Raw genomic sequence first — 15,142 nt, forward strand, 5'->3', positions numbered from 1 at the left:
AAAATTTCTTTTTTTCAAGACTTTCACAAGTGAATTCAAATTTTGTTCAACTCAATACAAATATCAAACGCGATTCCTAAAATACAACAAACTAAAATCATCTCAAAAATTGTTCCAATGGAACTATAGTAATAAAATTTCGTGTAATCAACTTTAATCTCTAAACAAATCACATTAATTTTTCACTATCACTCTTCTCTTTTCCTTTTTTTTCTTTTTTTTTTCAACTAATCATATACAAGGCTATCAAAGAATCACTTAAATCAACCTTGTTAAAAAAAAAAAGAATCAAATGAAATAATTGGAGTAACCAAAAAGAATATTACTAGTTGAAAAATCCAAATTATTATATTGATAAAGTCTCATTTTACTCCTTTGATAATTGGGCCTTGATTTGGGCTTGGGCTTATACAAATCATAAGGCTCCCAAAGATAATCCAACGGACAAGGCCTTTTTTCATCAAGCCTGGCCCATGGTTTTCCTTTACCGGACCAATGTAACAAGCTTACTGGGCCTGGATGTAATGATCTACATGAGCCCATTACATTGTCGCCGCCGAGCCCATGTTGATTCCACCGGTGATTAATGGGCTCGACGAGCCCACCAAAAACTAGCAGAAACGGCGGCAAGGAACCCAGTTCGTAGATTCTCCGTTGTCTCTGTAACTCCATCCATTTCTCTATCTTTTTCCGGTAGTTACCTTCTCTCCATTTCTGCAAATCCATTACCATTACGCCGGTGTTGAAGTAACACGGGTTTCGTGACCCGAATACTTGAGGTAAATCCGGGTCAGACCAGAAGGAATCGGTGAAGTATTTTGTGAAATTTGCATGGCAGTATTCCGGTGCTCCGATGATTCTGGAACCGGAAAGAGGGGTTTTCCATAGCTTTTCGATATCGTCGACAAGGACGATATCGGAATCGAGGTAAATGACTCGGGTTACAGATGGGTCAAGCATATCACCGAGATAATTCCGAGCGTAGTTTAATGGGTTTTCAAGTGCGTGACGGATCGAAGATGAAATGAGATTTAGAACTGTATCTTCTCTGAATATATAAACATTGAAGTCGAGTGACGGGAAGATAGATCGGACTAACTGGGTTAAAACTCGTGGACTCGATGGGTCAAACTCAGCCGCAATGAAATGGAAGAAGATATGTTCAGGGCAAGATGAATGACGGAGAACAGAGTGTACAGCCGCCATAGATCCTCTGAGATATTCTGAATCAAGCGTCATCGCTATATGAACCATATCTTGAGTTTCCGCCGTCACCGGACATTGAACGCCGTTTCTATACTCCGGCGCCTCTATAAACCGTCTTTCTTCAGGAAAACTTCGAATCCCAAGACACCCATTTGGGGATAACGATAACCCAAGCATCAATAACAAAAAAAACACTGTAATCGATTGAAAATTAGAAAAATCAAACCCAAAACAACCCATTTTCATCTGGGTTTTTGGGTTTTTCTCGAGAAAATATTCAGTTTTTTTCTCTTTTATCAAGCTCGCATTACAGTGAATGATGATGATGATGAAGAAGAAGAAGAAGAAGAAGAAGAAGGTGAAGAGAGTTCTGGAATAGGAAAGGTGAATTAATTACTAAATATATACAAATTTTTGAACATTCAGATTAGTTTAACAATGGGATAATTAGACCAAAAAACTCACTAATTATTACTTAAAGAATCAGCAATAATTAATTAATTACCATAAATATAGTTAGAAAACGGACAGAAGAAAAATAAAAAAGTTACAAGATTTTATGATTATCAAAATCTAATTATTTATAAAAGGCATGGGATTTTATTTACACTCGCAATTAAAATGCGCGTGTGATTCTATTGAATCGATCGCGGATTAAATTATATCGGAATTATTGATTTTCCTCGCTTGAGAGGTGGAATGAAAAAAAAAAAATTCTAATATGATCTCCGTTTTTAAGGTTGGGATTTATCATACGATTAATTTTTATATTATTAGTCAAATATAATATAAATTAATTAAAATTTATTTAGGTGATATTTTATTTTATTTCGTGTATCAAACGATTTTTATGCCTTACCACTTGTTTTGAATGATTATTACCTTGTTAATTTAAATATAATAATATTTTTTTAATTGTTATTTAATATTATGCTGAATTGTTTAATTTATTGTCAGATTTTATCATTATTATTATTATTATTATTATTATTATAATATAATAATGAAAATTTTAATTTTATGTGGCGATTAATTTAATGTGATCAGTATTTTCTTTCATTTGTTAGTATTTAATATCTAGTAATTATATTTTATTATTTGCTCAATCTTTTGCCATAAATTTATAATGTAATTTCTTTTTTATAGATTTTTAAAAAAAATTATAGTTGTATAGTTTTATGTGATGATAAAAAATTTTATATATATATATATATATACAATTCAAACCTCTAATTTTGTAAAAAAAAAAGTTATTTTTTTGTGTTTACTTGTTTGTGAATTAATAGATTCTTGACTTGCCTAATTTTTCAAACTAATTTGGCTGCCATACATTCTTTATGTGGATAACACGTCTTAGTTATTATTATTATTAGTACTTATTAAATTACATTTATAACTTTCGTTGTCATTATTATTATTATTATTAATTTTTGCACAAATAAAAGAAAAATACGTAACTTATAGTCTTATATCATAAACACGTCAAATTATTCCTTTTTAGCAAATAATAACTCATAATATTTAAATTAAACGGGCCAACAATTAATGTGTATAATTGTAACTTAAGTTTTAATAGAATCTTATATTAGAATTGTTTTTATTGATTATACAATCTTATTATTATAATATTAAATTAAAATTTTGGTAAAAATTAATAAACTTCAATTCCTCCATCTATATCTATTTTTCTCATAATAAAAATAAAATCAGAATATTTGATGTGTATTATATGAATTAGATTTTTACACTACACAACAATTCAATAAACCAAAATAACTTTTGTAACTATTGATTATATATCTTATATTAGAATTGTTTCTATTGATTATTATATAAAACTAATATTACGATATATATTCATAAAGTTCAATTACTCTATATATTTAATTTTATTGTGGATTTCGATATCATATGATTAATAATAAAAATAAAATTAGAATAATTTGATGTGTATTATATATAAAAGACTTTTTTTTTCCTACACAACTATTCAGTAAACTTGCAATTATAATTTTATAATAAACTAAAATAAGTACAAATTATTAAGACTAGGTGAGTGAAATTATTTAAGCTGGCTGGCTAAAAAGTAAAAATATTAATATTTCATTATGTAATTATGGAACAATTATGAAAAATTAAATAAAAAAATTGGAGAGTGGAGAGAGTGGGGAAGAAAAGAAAAGAATATAGGAAACTTAGAGGACCAGCTGGATGACAGCTGGGAATGAATAAAGTGAGTTGTAATTTGATGTTGACATCACACACTTTAATATTTAAGAGTTCGATTTTTGATTTTATAATTTAATTTTTTTTAAACGTGAAATAATTATTAATATTTGGATTAGGATAAATAATCTATATCACATCTTTTGATATGTAGATCTTCTTTGGAGTATGGCGTATGGCGTATTTCTCTTTTGAATTGTAATATTATTTACATCAAAATAAATAATTTTATATCACATTTTTGAAACGTAAATCTTATTTGGAGTATAGAGTATTTTTCTTCGTAAAAACAATCACTCATACTGTTATTTGCGTTAAAATAAGTCATCTACATCACATTTTTTAAAGCGTAGATTTTTTTCTGAACTTACATATAATGCTTTGTTTGGACTTCAAAGTATTTCTTTTTTTATTTTAGGTATATTTGGTAGGATTGTTTTAATTCGAATTAATGTTATATATACTATTTCTTTATCATAATATATTGTAAAAAGGATATATATTTTTATATTCTAAATAACTTTTTGTTTTACCCCAAATTATATTGGTTTACAAAATATTACAACACATATATAGTTGTCAATTACGACATTTTTTTTCTGTTGTGGTAATGATATTATTTAATTTTGTGTTAAATAATATTTATTTATTTCTTGTCTAACTAAATAGTAAATACTATTACTTCCTTCCTTTTACAAAATAGACCTAGATTTGACATGAACTTTAAGAAAAAAGATTTTTAAATTTTGTGATTCTAAATTAAAGTTAGATCAAATATATAAAATTATCCTGTGATCTTATGGCATTAAACATATCATGTGAAAAATTAAAATTAAACTAAAAAGAGATCATTTTTTTTAAACGGAGAGAATACTGCGATAAAATAAGTAGATTTTTTTATACTCCATATATTTGGTAGATGGGTATGTGGACGGTGTTCTTGTGACCATTTTCAAGTCTGATAATGGAGTACATGTTTTAATAATTAACACATGATGCAAGACTTAAAATATTTTTTTTTAAAAAAAGAAAAGTAATATGAGATAAAAGAAAGAAAACAAAACCTTTAAAACTTTGTATAAAAGAAATTATTTTTACAAAATAATATTGTAATATCATTGTTTATTGATTTTTATATTTTTTATTGAAATCGAATTTATCTGAATCTGTTTGTTGAAAATATATAAAAGGGGAAATTTTTTTTAGTTTCCTTGCTAGAATTTAGGACTCCACCTCTAAAACTTAGGGGGAAAAGAGGAAAGAAAAAAAAAACAAATGCTCATATTTTTTGGACAATATATATGAGAATAAATAGACCTTTAAATTTCAATACCCATAACTAAAGGACCAAAATTGAAACATGTCACACATTAATTTAGCATATTGTAGTAATTATTAATTTCCCTTTTTGACAAATATATCCACCTTATTTTGTCTACATGTTTTTTTTTTTAGGTGGATCCTCTTTTTTCTATTTAATAAAATAATAAAGAGACATGCCCACCTCTAAATCTAGTTTTACTAGATCTATATTTATTAATTTATCAATTTATTTATTCAACAACTAGAACTTTCTATTACACTACTAAAATACTTTTTAAAAAAATATTGAAATCGATATTTCATCATATTTTCTTTAAACACTATAATTTCATCAAATTAAGGTGAGAGTAAAAAATTATCAAACATAGTGAGACTTCGTGAAATATGTATCAATAATATAATACGACTATTAGCATTATATTAGTAATATAATAATTTATTTTGATACAATGGTTCACAACTCATTTCATACTTATTATTTTATTACGATATAGTGATTAACTATTCTACGACAAGTCACTCGATATATGTTATAATTATCAGTATGTTTGATAATTACGGTTCAAATTATCACTATTTTTATTTTTAAAAAGAATCATAATATTTAATTGTGTTGAACATGCAAAAAATTTCACTGCACGATTATGTATATTATTAAATAAATATACTATATAATTAAAGAGGAAGTTGGAATTACAGAGAAGGTATATAATTTTATAATAGGTTGCTTCAGATTTTGGGTACCAACATGTTATTATTAGATTATATAACCACTACTTTTAATAAATTTTGTTATGTTCAAGACATTGTTTAACGAATTATTTTAACTAATCATAATAATAATATTAATTAATCAACATGGGGCATATGAAATAGTTGAAATTTTTCACTATTTCAAAATTTATCAACTAAAAAAAGAATAATAAAAATAGATAAAAGTCAGTCACTTTGCTTGGTCGTATATCTAGGCACGAAGTTAGGTCATGTATAGAATATATTGTATATTAGTAATGTTAAAGGTTAATTATATTGATATTGATTTTTATCGTTTGATTGGTTTTATCAAATGAATATGACGTGTTAAATTTGATCTTCGGCTTGGTTTAAGCCGTAGAAAATTAATTTAAAAGAAAGTGAATTATTCTCATAGATCGATCCCTTTATCTCACGGTATTTTCACTCACAACAATTGTCTGATTATTTGAGGTCCTATGAATACGAAATCCTTATAAATATCTTTACATATTTAAATACATCTGATTATAAAACTTATTAATATCTCATATACATGTAACACCACATAACTTATATCAATGCTAAGTAGTGGAAAATATCTTGAAGAAATCAAATAAATAACTAAATAAATGTGTTGTACAGAGCTCTTTTCTGATAAAACTATATAATTTTACGATTTCACCAACTAAAAAAGAAAATATGAGTTAATATAATATAGCAAAAATAAAAAACCTTTTAAAATGGAAGAGTTTCTTAATTACATAATTCTAAAATGAAAATTAAAAAACTTATAATAAGATTTATTTATCCTTTTTCTGGATGTGGTACATTTTTGTTTTCCTACATGTAACATAAAGTTCTCTCATCTTAGTTATACAAATATTAATTGTTCATATATTCATCTTCTACTCTTATATAAGATATAAAATAATATATAAATTTTTCTCGTATTTAACTATCAGACATTACGTAACTTTATACAGACATGGATACATGACGACCGCTAAAGATAATGTGTTAGGTGGACATAATCCTTTATAAACTCTTTTTAATAAATCTTGGAAACCTGAGCAGTATCAAATTACAAACAGAGTACACAGGAAAATGATGGGTCGGTGAATTGGGTTTTGGAGAAGAGCAATTGATAGAATAGTGAGTTAGCATAGGATTCTCTGTACATGTGTCATTACCTTACTTTTTTTTTACAAACTGTGAGAAGCAGAGTTGTGGATAACACAGTACTCTCTCCGTTTTAATTTATTCGTCCAATTTAAAAAATTAATAACAGAGTAAAATATAAATTATTTCTGATAGATCATTGGGAGATAAGTAATCCAATACAATTGTAAAATTATTTTACTAAGCACACAGATTTTGATGGATGATGAAATGGTGATGATATTTTAAATTGAGTGAAATGGGTATAGTTATTTATTGGTGAACAGATAGATACCTGTCAGTATTCAGAGGTTTTTGTTTGGCTATATTTAAATATGCTGCTGCCCCACGAGGGGAATATATATTGAAATGCTTAAAAGTTTTAAAGTGATGTGGTAAAGTTGCTTTTCTTTTTTTTAAATCTTTATCCAGTTTCTAGTACCTAGCATTCAGCTAATATTTTGTCTCCTAATTCCCATATTTTTATCTTTCATACCTACTCTATGTAGTATTCATGACTTGTGAGTCATAAACATAACAATTTTTTAAAAAGTTTTGAATATGAATATGGTGATAACATCAATATACCTAGTATAATATAATAAGTGAAGTATGAGGAAGGTAGAGTGTACATCTATCTCATCTCCTACCTCAAGGAAGTCGAGAGACTGTTTCTGCAAAACCCTCGGGCTCAAGTAGTGAGGTAAAATGGTGATATGAATGTAAAAACAACACTCTCGAATTTATTACAATCTAAGATGGAAGAATAGAGGAAAACGGGAAATACACGAGGAGAGTGTTTACAGTTGGAGAAAGGAAACATTAACAAGGGTGAAATTTTCCTACTTCTAAGACAAACCATTTCAGTTACTATGCCTGATGAAGCACAATGATTTTACCATCATAATTATTTGTTGTACTTATAGATTTATCTCGTGTGCGTATGAAAAGGCGATCAAAAAATGCAAACATGGTCTCCTCAGGGAAGTGTAGCTCTGAGTTCCTTCCTATCTGCTCCATAGGCCTAATAAAATAACACACACTGATCAGTTGAAGCCATCTAACATTCTACACCAACAGTATTTCAGCAAAAAATACACTAAATCGCGCTAACAAACTCCAAAAAATGTCCAGTAGTAATTATTAGGGAGTGGGAACAACTATGTCCGGCAAAACGGATTGAGTAAGCATTTAGCTTCAAGTGGATGATTAGGAGTTGAGATGCCATATAAATGCTTTGAATACATTCCAAGGGAATACAACAAAAACCACTCAAGTGATCATGCAACAAGCTACTGCAATCACTAAGCTAAAAGAATTACAGAACACTAAAGCTAACATCTGAGATTTGACCAAATGAAGCATAGTAGAAGGACCTAGCTGCTATTTATGTAGCTGGACGAGACGGGACGGAGTCTCACAGGAAAAAGCTTAGATACCTTCTTATAGTTAGTAGACTAATTAATAAAGGAAAAGGTTCCTGTGATTTAATTGTTAGATAGCCCTGGACACATGATCCTTACACCTCATGTAATAAAATTAAAATATTGCTACAATATCATCTCAACTGCTTTCATAAGTAATTAATAAAAGTCTGCTCAAGGCAACAACCACCTTATCAGTATCTAGTATGGAGAGTAATGGAAGGATCCTACCACATGATCTGATTTGGATCCACTGTGCAAACAAACCTTAACAAAATTCCAAATATCTCTTGGTATTCAAGAACAAAATCTATTTGGCACTTGCTTAATTGAAGATTGTCCTATCTGCATCCTTCTAACTATACACAGCTAACATTACAAATGAAAAATCAAACAGTTTGTAACATTAAAGATCTACGAACAGCAAAACAGCACACTTCCACTGGTACTCTCAACTAACTAGATGGTTGATCCACAAAAACATAGAGTTTCAAGTTTGAAGCATCTCCTATCTCTTTGTACCATAAAACTTAGATTAGCAGTCCCAATAGTTTGTCATTCTTCTTTAGTCTCACCGTGTGCATCATGCCATTAAAATGCTCACACACAACATTTTACCAGAGAAATGGAATGCAGTGAGAATAATCTAACCACCGACTGTATCACACTATACAAACAGTGAGTAAAATATTATCAAGCCCACAGCATGCTGCGCTACGACTACAGTTATCAAGAGTTTGCCTTCCCAATATTCTGTCAACTTGATGGTAAGGCCAACAAGAACTATTGACAGAATAACTGCAATTGGGCTAGTCTCCAAAAAGATCAAAGTACTTCTTCCCTTTTTTGGGATTTTTTTTTCAAAAAAAAAATGCAAAAGGTTTTACTGAGATCCTCACAGACAACTCTTCCAAAAGATAAAATTGTGTCAAACTCCCAAGTCGCTGTACCTCATTTAGTTTCCAGCTACAGAAGAGGCACAACACAATGGCAATTTGACAAGAACAGGTACTTTAGAATAAATGTCAAACTCCCAAGTCGTTGTACCTCATTTAGTACTCTGGATACCTAAATGAACAGATGTGTTTATCACTAGTGGAAGTAGTCTCAGAAGAATACCAGGCAAGGACCAGTGACTAAAAAAAATTCAAGCCAAGCATGCTTACTCTGGTTACCAAGAGTTTATCCCTTCTCAATATACTGTCAAATGGAAAGTAATGCCAAAGCGCCTATTGACACAAAAACTGATCCCTTTATGTGAGCTGGTCTCCATAGAGCTTGCAAAGTAATACTTCCTTGGTTCAGGGAATTTTTTTTTTAGAAGTCATTATTTTTTACCAAGGTCTCCTTTTTATTCAATGAACGAATTACAGCATCAACCCTATCAACTTAACTCCATGGGCCACTCTTATAAAAGAGAAGATCATCTGAGAGTTAGACTCCCAGTCACCCTAGTTGTTTAAGCAACTATAAAGAGGCACAACACAATGAACTAAAAGAACAGGCAATGCTAAAGCACATAACAAATATGGTTATACGAATAAATGTGTCCACCGCTAGTCAAAGTGCTCTCAGCAGAATACTAGGCCCAGACCATATTTTCTGAACATTTCAAGGATGGATTTCCATTCATAATAATCTTCACAAAGTAATGCGCCATCTTGTTGGTATGTTGGGGATTGGGGGTAGAATTCACTTGCAACTGATTTGGTAAGTTCTATATAACGTTTTCTAAAGAAAATTTGCAACTATAAGTCAATTTATAGACAATACATTCTTCAGTAAATAATATAAACAGATGAACTAATGAATTGGAACAATTGCATACCTCAACTCCAAACCCTTTCACATATACATTGGTGAAGAGCTCAGAAGGGTCAGGCATGGGGCTCTCCTGAAATACAGTATAAGCAGTTACTAATCAGCTAAGAAAGCAGTTACCATAATTAGAATCACTAAAGAATAGAAGATAAAGCACCGTCCTCACCTTTGCTTTAGCAATAGCTTCATCTACAACTTTTCTGTTTTCTTTCTCAATATCCTGGAGAGAAGGAACAAAAACCAACAAAAGATTTGAGCAGTCCTTTCAAGATCAACACCATACTAAACATGGTTTCCCAGGGTACAAGCTTTAGAAAGTAGTCTTTACCTTCAGCTCTGCCTCAGTGGCTATATTATGGGCTAATATGAGGCTCCTGATTCTTTCAACAGGATCACGTTCCTGTAAAGTTAATGATAGTCTTATTAAGATTTTCTGTGCAGCATTAACAGGCTTAGATGTATTAGAAAGTCTAGGATGTATTGACCTGTCTAACACCACTAATTTCATCACGAGTGCGGTAGGTGCTTCCTGGATCAGACATAGAGTGACCATGGTACCTATAGGTGTCCATTTCAAGAATCTGAACCAGATTGAAAGAACATTAAAATGTTAAAGTGTTAACATAATTGCTACCAATTAAAAATTCCAGAAATTCGTCTTATGTAGAAAAATTCATCATAATGAACTTGTGGATTCTATTAAACAATCATACAAAAGATAAATAAGGACAAATATTTAGATAATAGTAACGACAGTTGCAATTTCATCCTAGTATCACTTTTATTTCTTCTCTTCTTTCCTCCTGTCAATATTTCTAGGCCAAAGCTCACTATCCTTTTAACAGTTTCTATAAAATTATTGGAGTACATGATTGACATGAGGCATCTAAAACATTGTGTTTTACAGCATACAAGGCATGTACAAATAAGAAATTACATAACAAAAGAAATTACTGCCAACTACAAATGAAAATTAATCTGGAACGAGGCATGATATGTGCCTTACCAGAAAAGAGAGAGAGAAGGGAAAAGGCATGATATGTGCTTACAATTGGTCCATTCTTGAGGGCGTGTTGCTTAGCAAATGCGCATGCTTGTTTAACGGCAAAGACATCCATACCATCTACCTGTTTAACACAAGGAAAACAAAAGAACACAAGAGTCACAAAACATCAATATTTTATTTCCTACATCACTAAGGTGAAACTTAATAATTGATCCTTTATAATAATCTCTATTTCTGCTCCATTTTTGTGGCAGGGGAAGCTCTCTTCTTTTTGTTTTTTCGTCTTCTCCTTTTCTTGCTAGGCCTGCCCGCGGTAAAACTAATACAATCTTCTACATAATCTAGCACTGCCTTGATCGTAGTAGAAGGACCATCTAGGTAAATATAACATGTGCATCATACACACCTAGACATTTTAGGTCTCCTAGATGTGTGCCATGCTCGTGCAGCACTGCATCCTTCTTTTCTTTTCATTTTAGACAAGTCAAAACAACTTATATATATTTTCAGGAGACTTCTTTGGTATTTTTAATGACTGAGACTTCTCTAGTATTTGCAATGTTATTTTCACTTAATTCAGTGGAAATACATTGTTTTCTGGAGTTAAACGTCTTGGCCACAATGAAAAACCTATCTTCAAAAATTCTAGGAATTAATTCTTTTGCTTGCTCAAGTATGCAGAATCCTTAGAACAATGCACCAAAAGCAGGAGCTTAATGGGCAAGGGCAAGGAATAATAGTTGTAAGCTACCTTTAATTCAGAATGGAAAGATACTATAGTTAAAACAGGCTTACGAGAGTCTGTGACCGAAAACAGCCCTAAGTATCCCCACAAGTTCAGGTACATCCTTAAAATATCCATGTGAACAAAAAAATCCCTATTATCTTCCAAAATTCAAAGCTTTCATCTATCCATCAAAAGAAGTTTAGAAAAATTAACAGAACCTAGAAAACACGTGAGTTACACGTGGGATTAGAGCCACCTCAATTCCCAAAACTTCTTTGTTATTCTGCTAACCAATCATCATCTAAAAAAACAAGTGGACGTCTTTTCGTACTTTGAGACTCCTTCCTGCCTTCGTTTCTTGCTCTTGTGTGATTTCCACTTACCAATTGACGTAAGGTTTAAGTCACGATGGGTTGATTTCGATCTGTGAAGTTGTTCTAAGCAAAGACAGTGATAAAGAAGGTTTTTTCAACGCCTAATCGAGAAATAAACTGCTCTGTCCCGAGTATAAAGATGAGTGCAGAATTTGGATATGTTTAATGGCATTTTTTATATCATCAGCTGGAAGTTTAAATAGAACAGAAGTTCCTAAGGAAAGATGGAGGACCCTAAGCATTAGTATGAAACTGTCATTATTGACACTACATTTGTTGTCTCCTACTGACTTGAAAACTGATGGATCCACTGGTTCAGTCGTCTGAAAGTCCAAAACTAATGCAAAGCAAGAACAAGTTTATCATAAAGCAATCACCATTATTTACGACAAATTGACACCTCCTCTATAAGTATAAACTTGAAAAGATTAAACTTTAATACATGGTCTCGACTATGCAAGATGGCAGACAAGCTTGGCTTCAGAAAGAGATTATTTGGCGGTGAAAGGATGTCAAAACGAGTTTCATTTGATTCAAAGTCTGATTGAGACGGGTGCAAGTCACCTGAAATTTGAGTTTCCTCAGTTTTCTAACTTCGAATATCAGAAGGATGAAAGTTGTTAATTTTGGAAAACAATATTGATGTCTTTTATTGACATGGATATTTAAGGATTTACGTTTAACCTGGGGCATGCTTAAGGGGTGTCAGAAACTCAATTTTAGTTTATTAGATTTAATAACAAATGTTTACTTGACTTATGCACTATTACTAGCACATTCACCTAACTATCAGCTTCCAAAATAAAAGAGAAAACAAATCAAGATCATCTAATTCTTCCCTATATGCTTCAACAAAAAGGAGATGCACATTACCCTCAGACCAGGAACATAATCTCCTCTCTTGTAATAAGCTGGACTTTTTGCAGCCCTCCATTCTGCTGTCCCCATTCCATCTACATCAGCAAAACAGCATTCGAAGTGACAACACATTACATACTTAACAAAAAGAAGGCAATGAATCTTAATTTTTTTCAATATCAAATGCCAATTCTGGTCTATAATTTGTAAGTCATTAGCTATAGGGACATTCTATCGATCAGATTATTACAGAAAAAAACTCGGAACACTCGCAACATATACACAATTTTGACTATGAAGGCAAGAACTTATGGAAGCAAGTATACTTATCAATCAAATGTGTATTGCTACTTAAAATAATTATAAAAACTCAGACTTTTTAAGTATTACTACTACTAACTGAAAGAGAATTCCGTTTCTTACAGTGGTTATTCTCGCAAACTAGAATTGCAGGAAGATCCCATAATGCAGCCATATTCAAAGCCTCAAACAATTGCCCTTGATTAGCAGCACCATCACCATACATGGCAAAAGTAACATAATCCTCTTTTTTATACTTCTGTGCAAATGCCAATCCAATCCCTAAAGGAACCTGAGCACCAACAATACCATGACCTCCATAAAATCCACTTTCCTTCTTATAAAAATGCATCGAACCACCTTTACCTCTCGAACAACCATCTCTCCTTCCCATAAGCTCCGCAAACGACTCCACTAAAGTTCCACCACGGCCGAGGAAGATACAATGATCTCTATAAGCAGTAATAATACAGTCCTTTTTGGTAATTGCAGCTTCCATACCAACAGCAACAGCTTCCTGTCCATCATACAGATGGCAAAATCCACGGATGAGTTTCGCTTTGTAAAGAGAATCAGCAGCGATCTCCATCCGACGCATCTCCGTCATGTCCTTGAAGAAAGTCATGAGTTCCTTAGGGCTTGTTTCGACGGAGCGGGAAGGAGGATCGACGTTGTGGCTGGTGAAAGGTAGACTTGTCTCCACGGTGATTGTGGCGGTGGAGTCCGATAATAGGCGGCGTGTGGCGCACACCGCCGCCGATAACGGCTTCATGATGTGGTTAATGGCTCGGCTTGTTGATAGAGCCATCTTTCGATCTGTATTGAGTGAATCTGTCAAAAGAAAAAAAAGCAAAGAGGAGAGAGTTTGGTGAGGTGCTAAAATGGAGAGGGAAGGAGGAAAGTGAGAAATTTTATCATATTATTTAGTTAAAAATAGAAATAAGCATATTTACATGTTTAGTCCTTTAATTATTGGTAAATTTAACTTTTAGCTCTTATATTAGAGTATATATATACTTTTGCTTCTTTATTATAGGAATATTTTATCATCCTAAAATTTGGAGTAGCAAATACGATTTCAACAAATTTATTGTACCGTCGAGAAATAACTGTTTTTTTTTTTAATTATTTACAAACTAATTTATACGTCGCTATTGCAGAAATCGATCGTATGGTTTGATGAAACAAATAGAAAAACTTTTTTATCATTTGGTCAGCGATTCAGGCAAGAAGGGCTATGGATAGGGGTGAACCCACATGTAAAGGTGGGGGTGAACGTACACCCGTTAACTTCGAAAAAAATCATGTGCATATACATAAATCTATCTTGAGAAAAAAATGAACATTCAATTGTTCTTGGTCTGCTGGTAGAAGTGAGGAAATACCTCCTTGCATATTCACGTTCGATCCTGGTCAACTTGAAAATTTTGCTTCCCCCATGCTTAAATATTATTGATACATTCAGACTCTTCAAATCTTGAGTTGGGCTCTAGCTATGGAGTGGTACTTTGTAAACCTCATAACTTCGAAAGAATTTTAAGTGAGAACAGGAAAAAGGAGTTGCTTACAAATTGGAAACCTATAGTAATCATATTATAAAAATATATAGTAATCACATTTCAATATACAATTATCAATTTCATACAAACAAAATTTTGCTTCGCTCATGCTTAAATATTATTGGTACATCCAGACTCTTCAAATCTTGAGTTGCTCTTTAGCTATGAAGTGATACTTTGTAAACCTCATAACTTCAAAAGAATTTTAAATGAGAACATGAGAAAAGAGTTCTTCACAAATTGAAAATCTATAGTAATCACATTCTAAAAATCTATAATAATCACATTCCAATATACAATGATCAATTTCATACAAACAAGAATAGAGGTATCGATGACCAAAGGAACACCATAATCAAGAAGTTGAATACCTAACATATATATAAAAATAAAAATAAGAATTTGTGAGAATTTAAGGCTTGAAA

At 31.5% G+C, this 15,142-nt stretch overlaps 2 protein-coding genes across 2 annotated transcripts; both read right to left on the reverse strand.

Annotated features, from left to right (window-relative positions):
- Window positions 1–30: 30 nt before the first annotated feature.
- LOC107018617 (probable galacturonosyltransferase-like 9) lies at window positions 31–1,696 on the reverse strand. Its single transcript, XM_015219142.2, has one exon. The coding sequence runs from the start codon at window positions 1,450–1,452 to the stop codon at window positions 289–291; it is 1,164 nt and encodes a 387-aa protein (XP_015074628.1). The 5' UTR covers window positions 1,453–1,696; the 3' UTR covers window positions 31–288.
- A 5,621-nt stretch (window positions 1,697–7,317) lies between these two features.
- On the reverse strand, window positions 7,318–14,061 carry LOC107020505 (pyruvate dehydrogenase E1 component subunit alpha, mitochondrial). The gene is made up of 8 exons (XM_015220897.2): window positions 13,282–14,061; window positions 12,874–12,953; window positions 10,943–11,020; window positions 10,379–10,474; window positions 10,222–10,293; window positions 10,060–10,113; window positions 9,901–9,966; window positions 7,318–7,672 (listed from the first exon to the last, which is right to left on the reverse strand). Exons 1-8 carry the CDS (start codon window positions 13,964–13,966, stop codon window positions 7,628–7,630), a joined length of 1,176 nt encoding a protein of 391 aa, XP_015076383.1. The 5' UTR covers window positions 13,967–14,061; the 3' UTR covers window positions 7,318–7,627.
- Window positions 14,062–15,142: the final 1,081 nt, after the last annotated feature.

Source organism: Solanum pennellii, chromosome 5 (genome assembly GCF_001406875.1).
Source record: "Solanum pennellii chromosome 5, SPENNV200".
NCBI lineage: Eukaryota > Viridiplantae > Streptophyta > Magnoliopsida > Solanales > Solanaceae > Solanum > Solanum pennellii.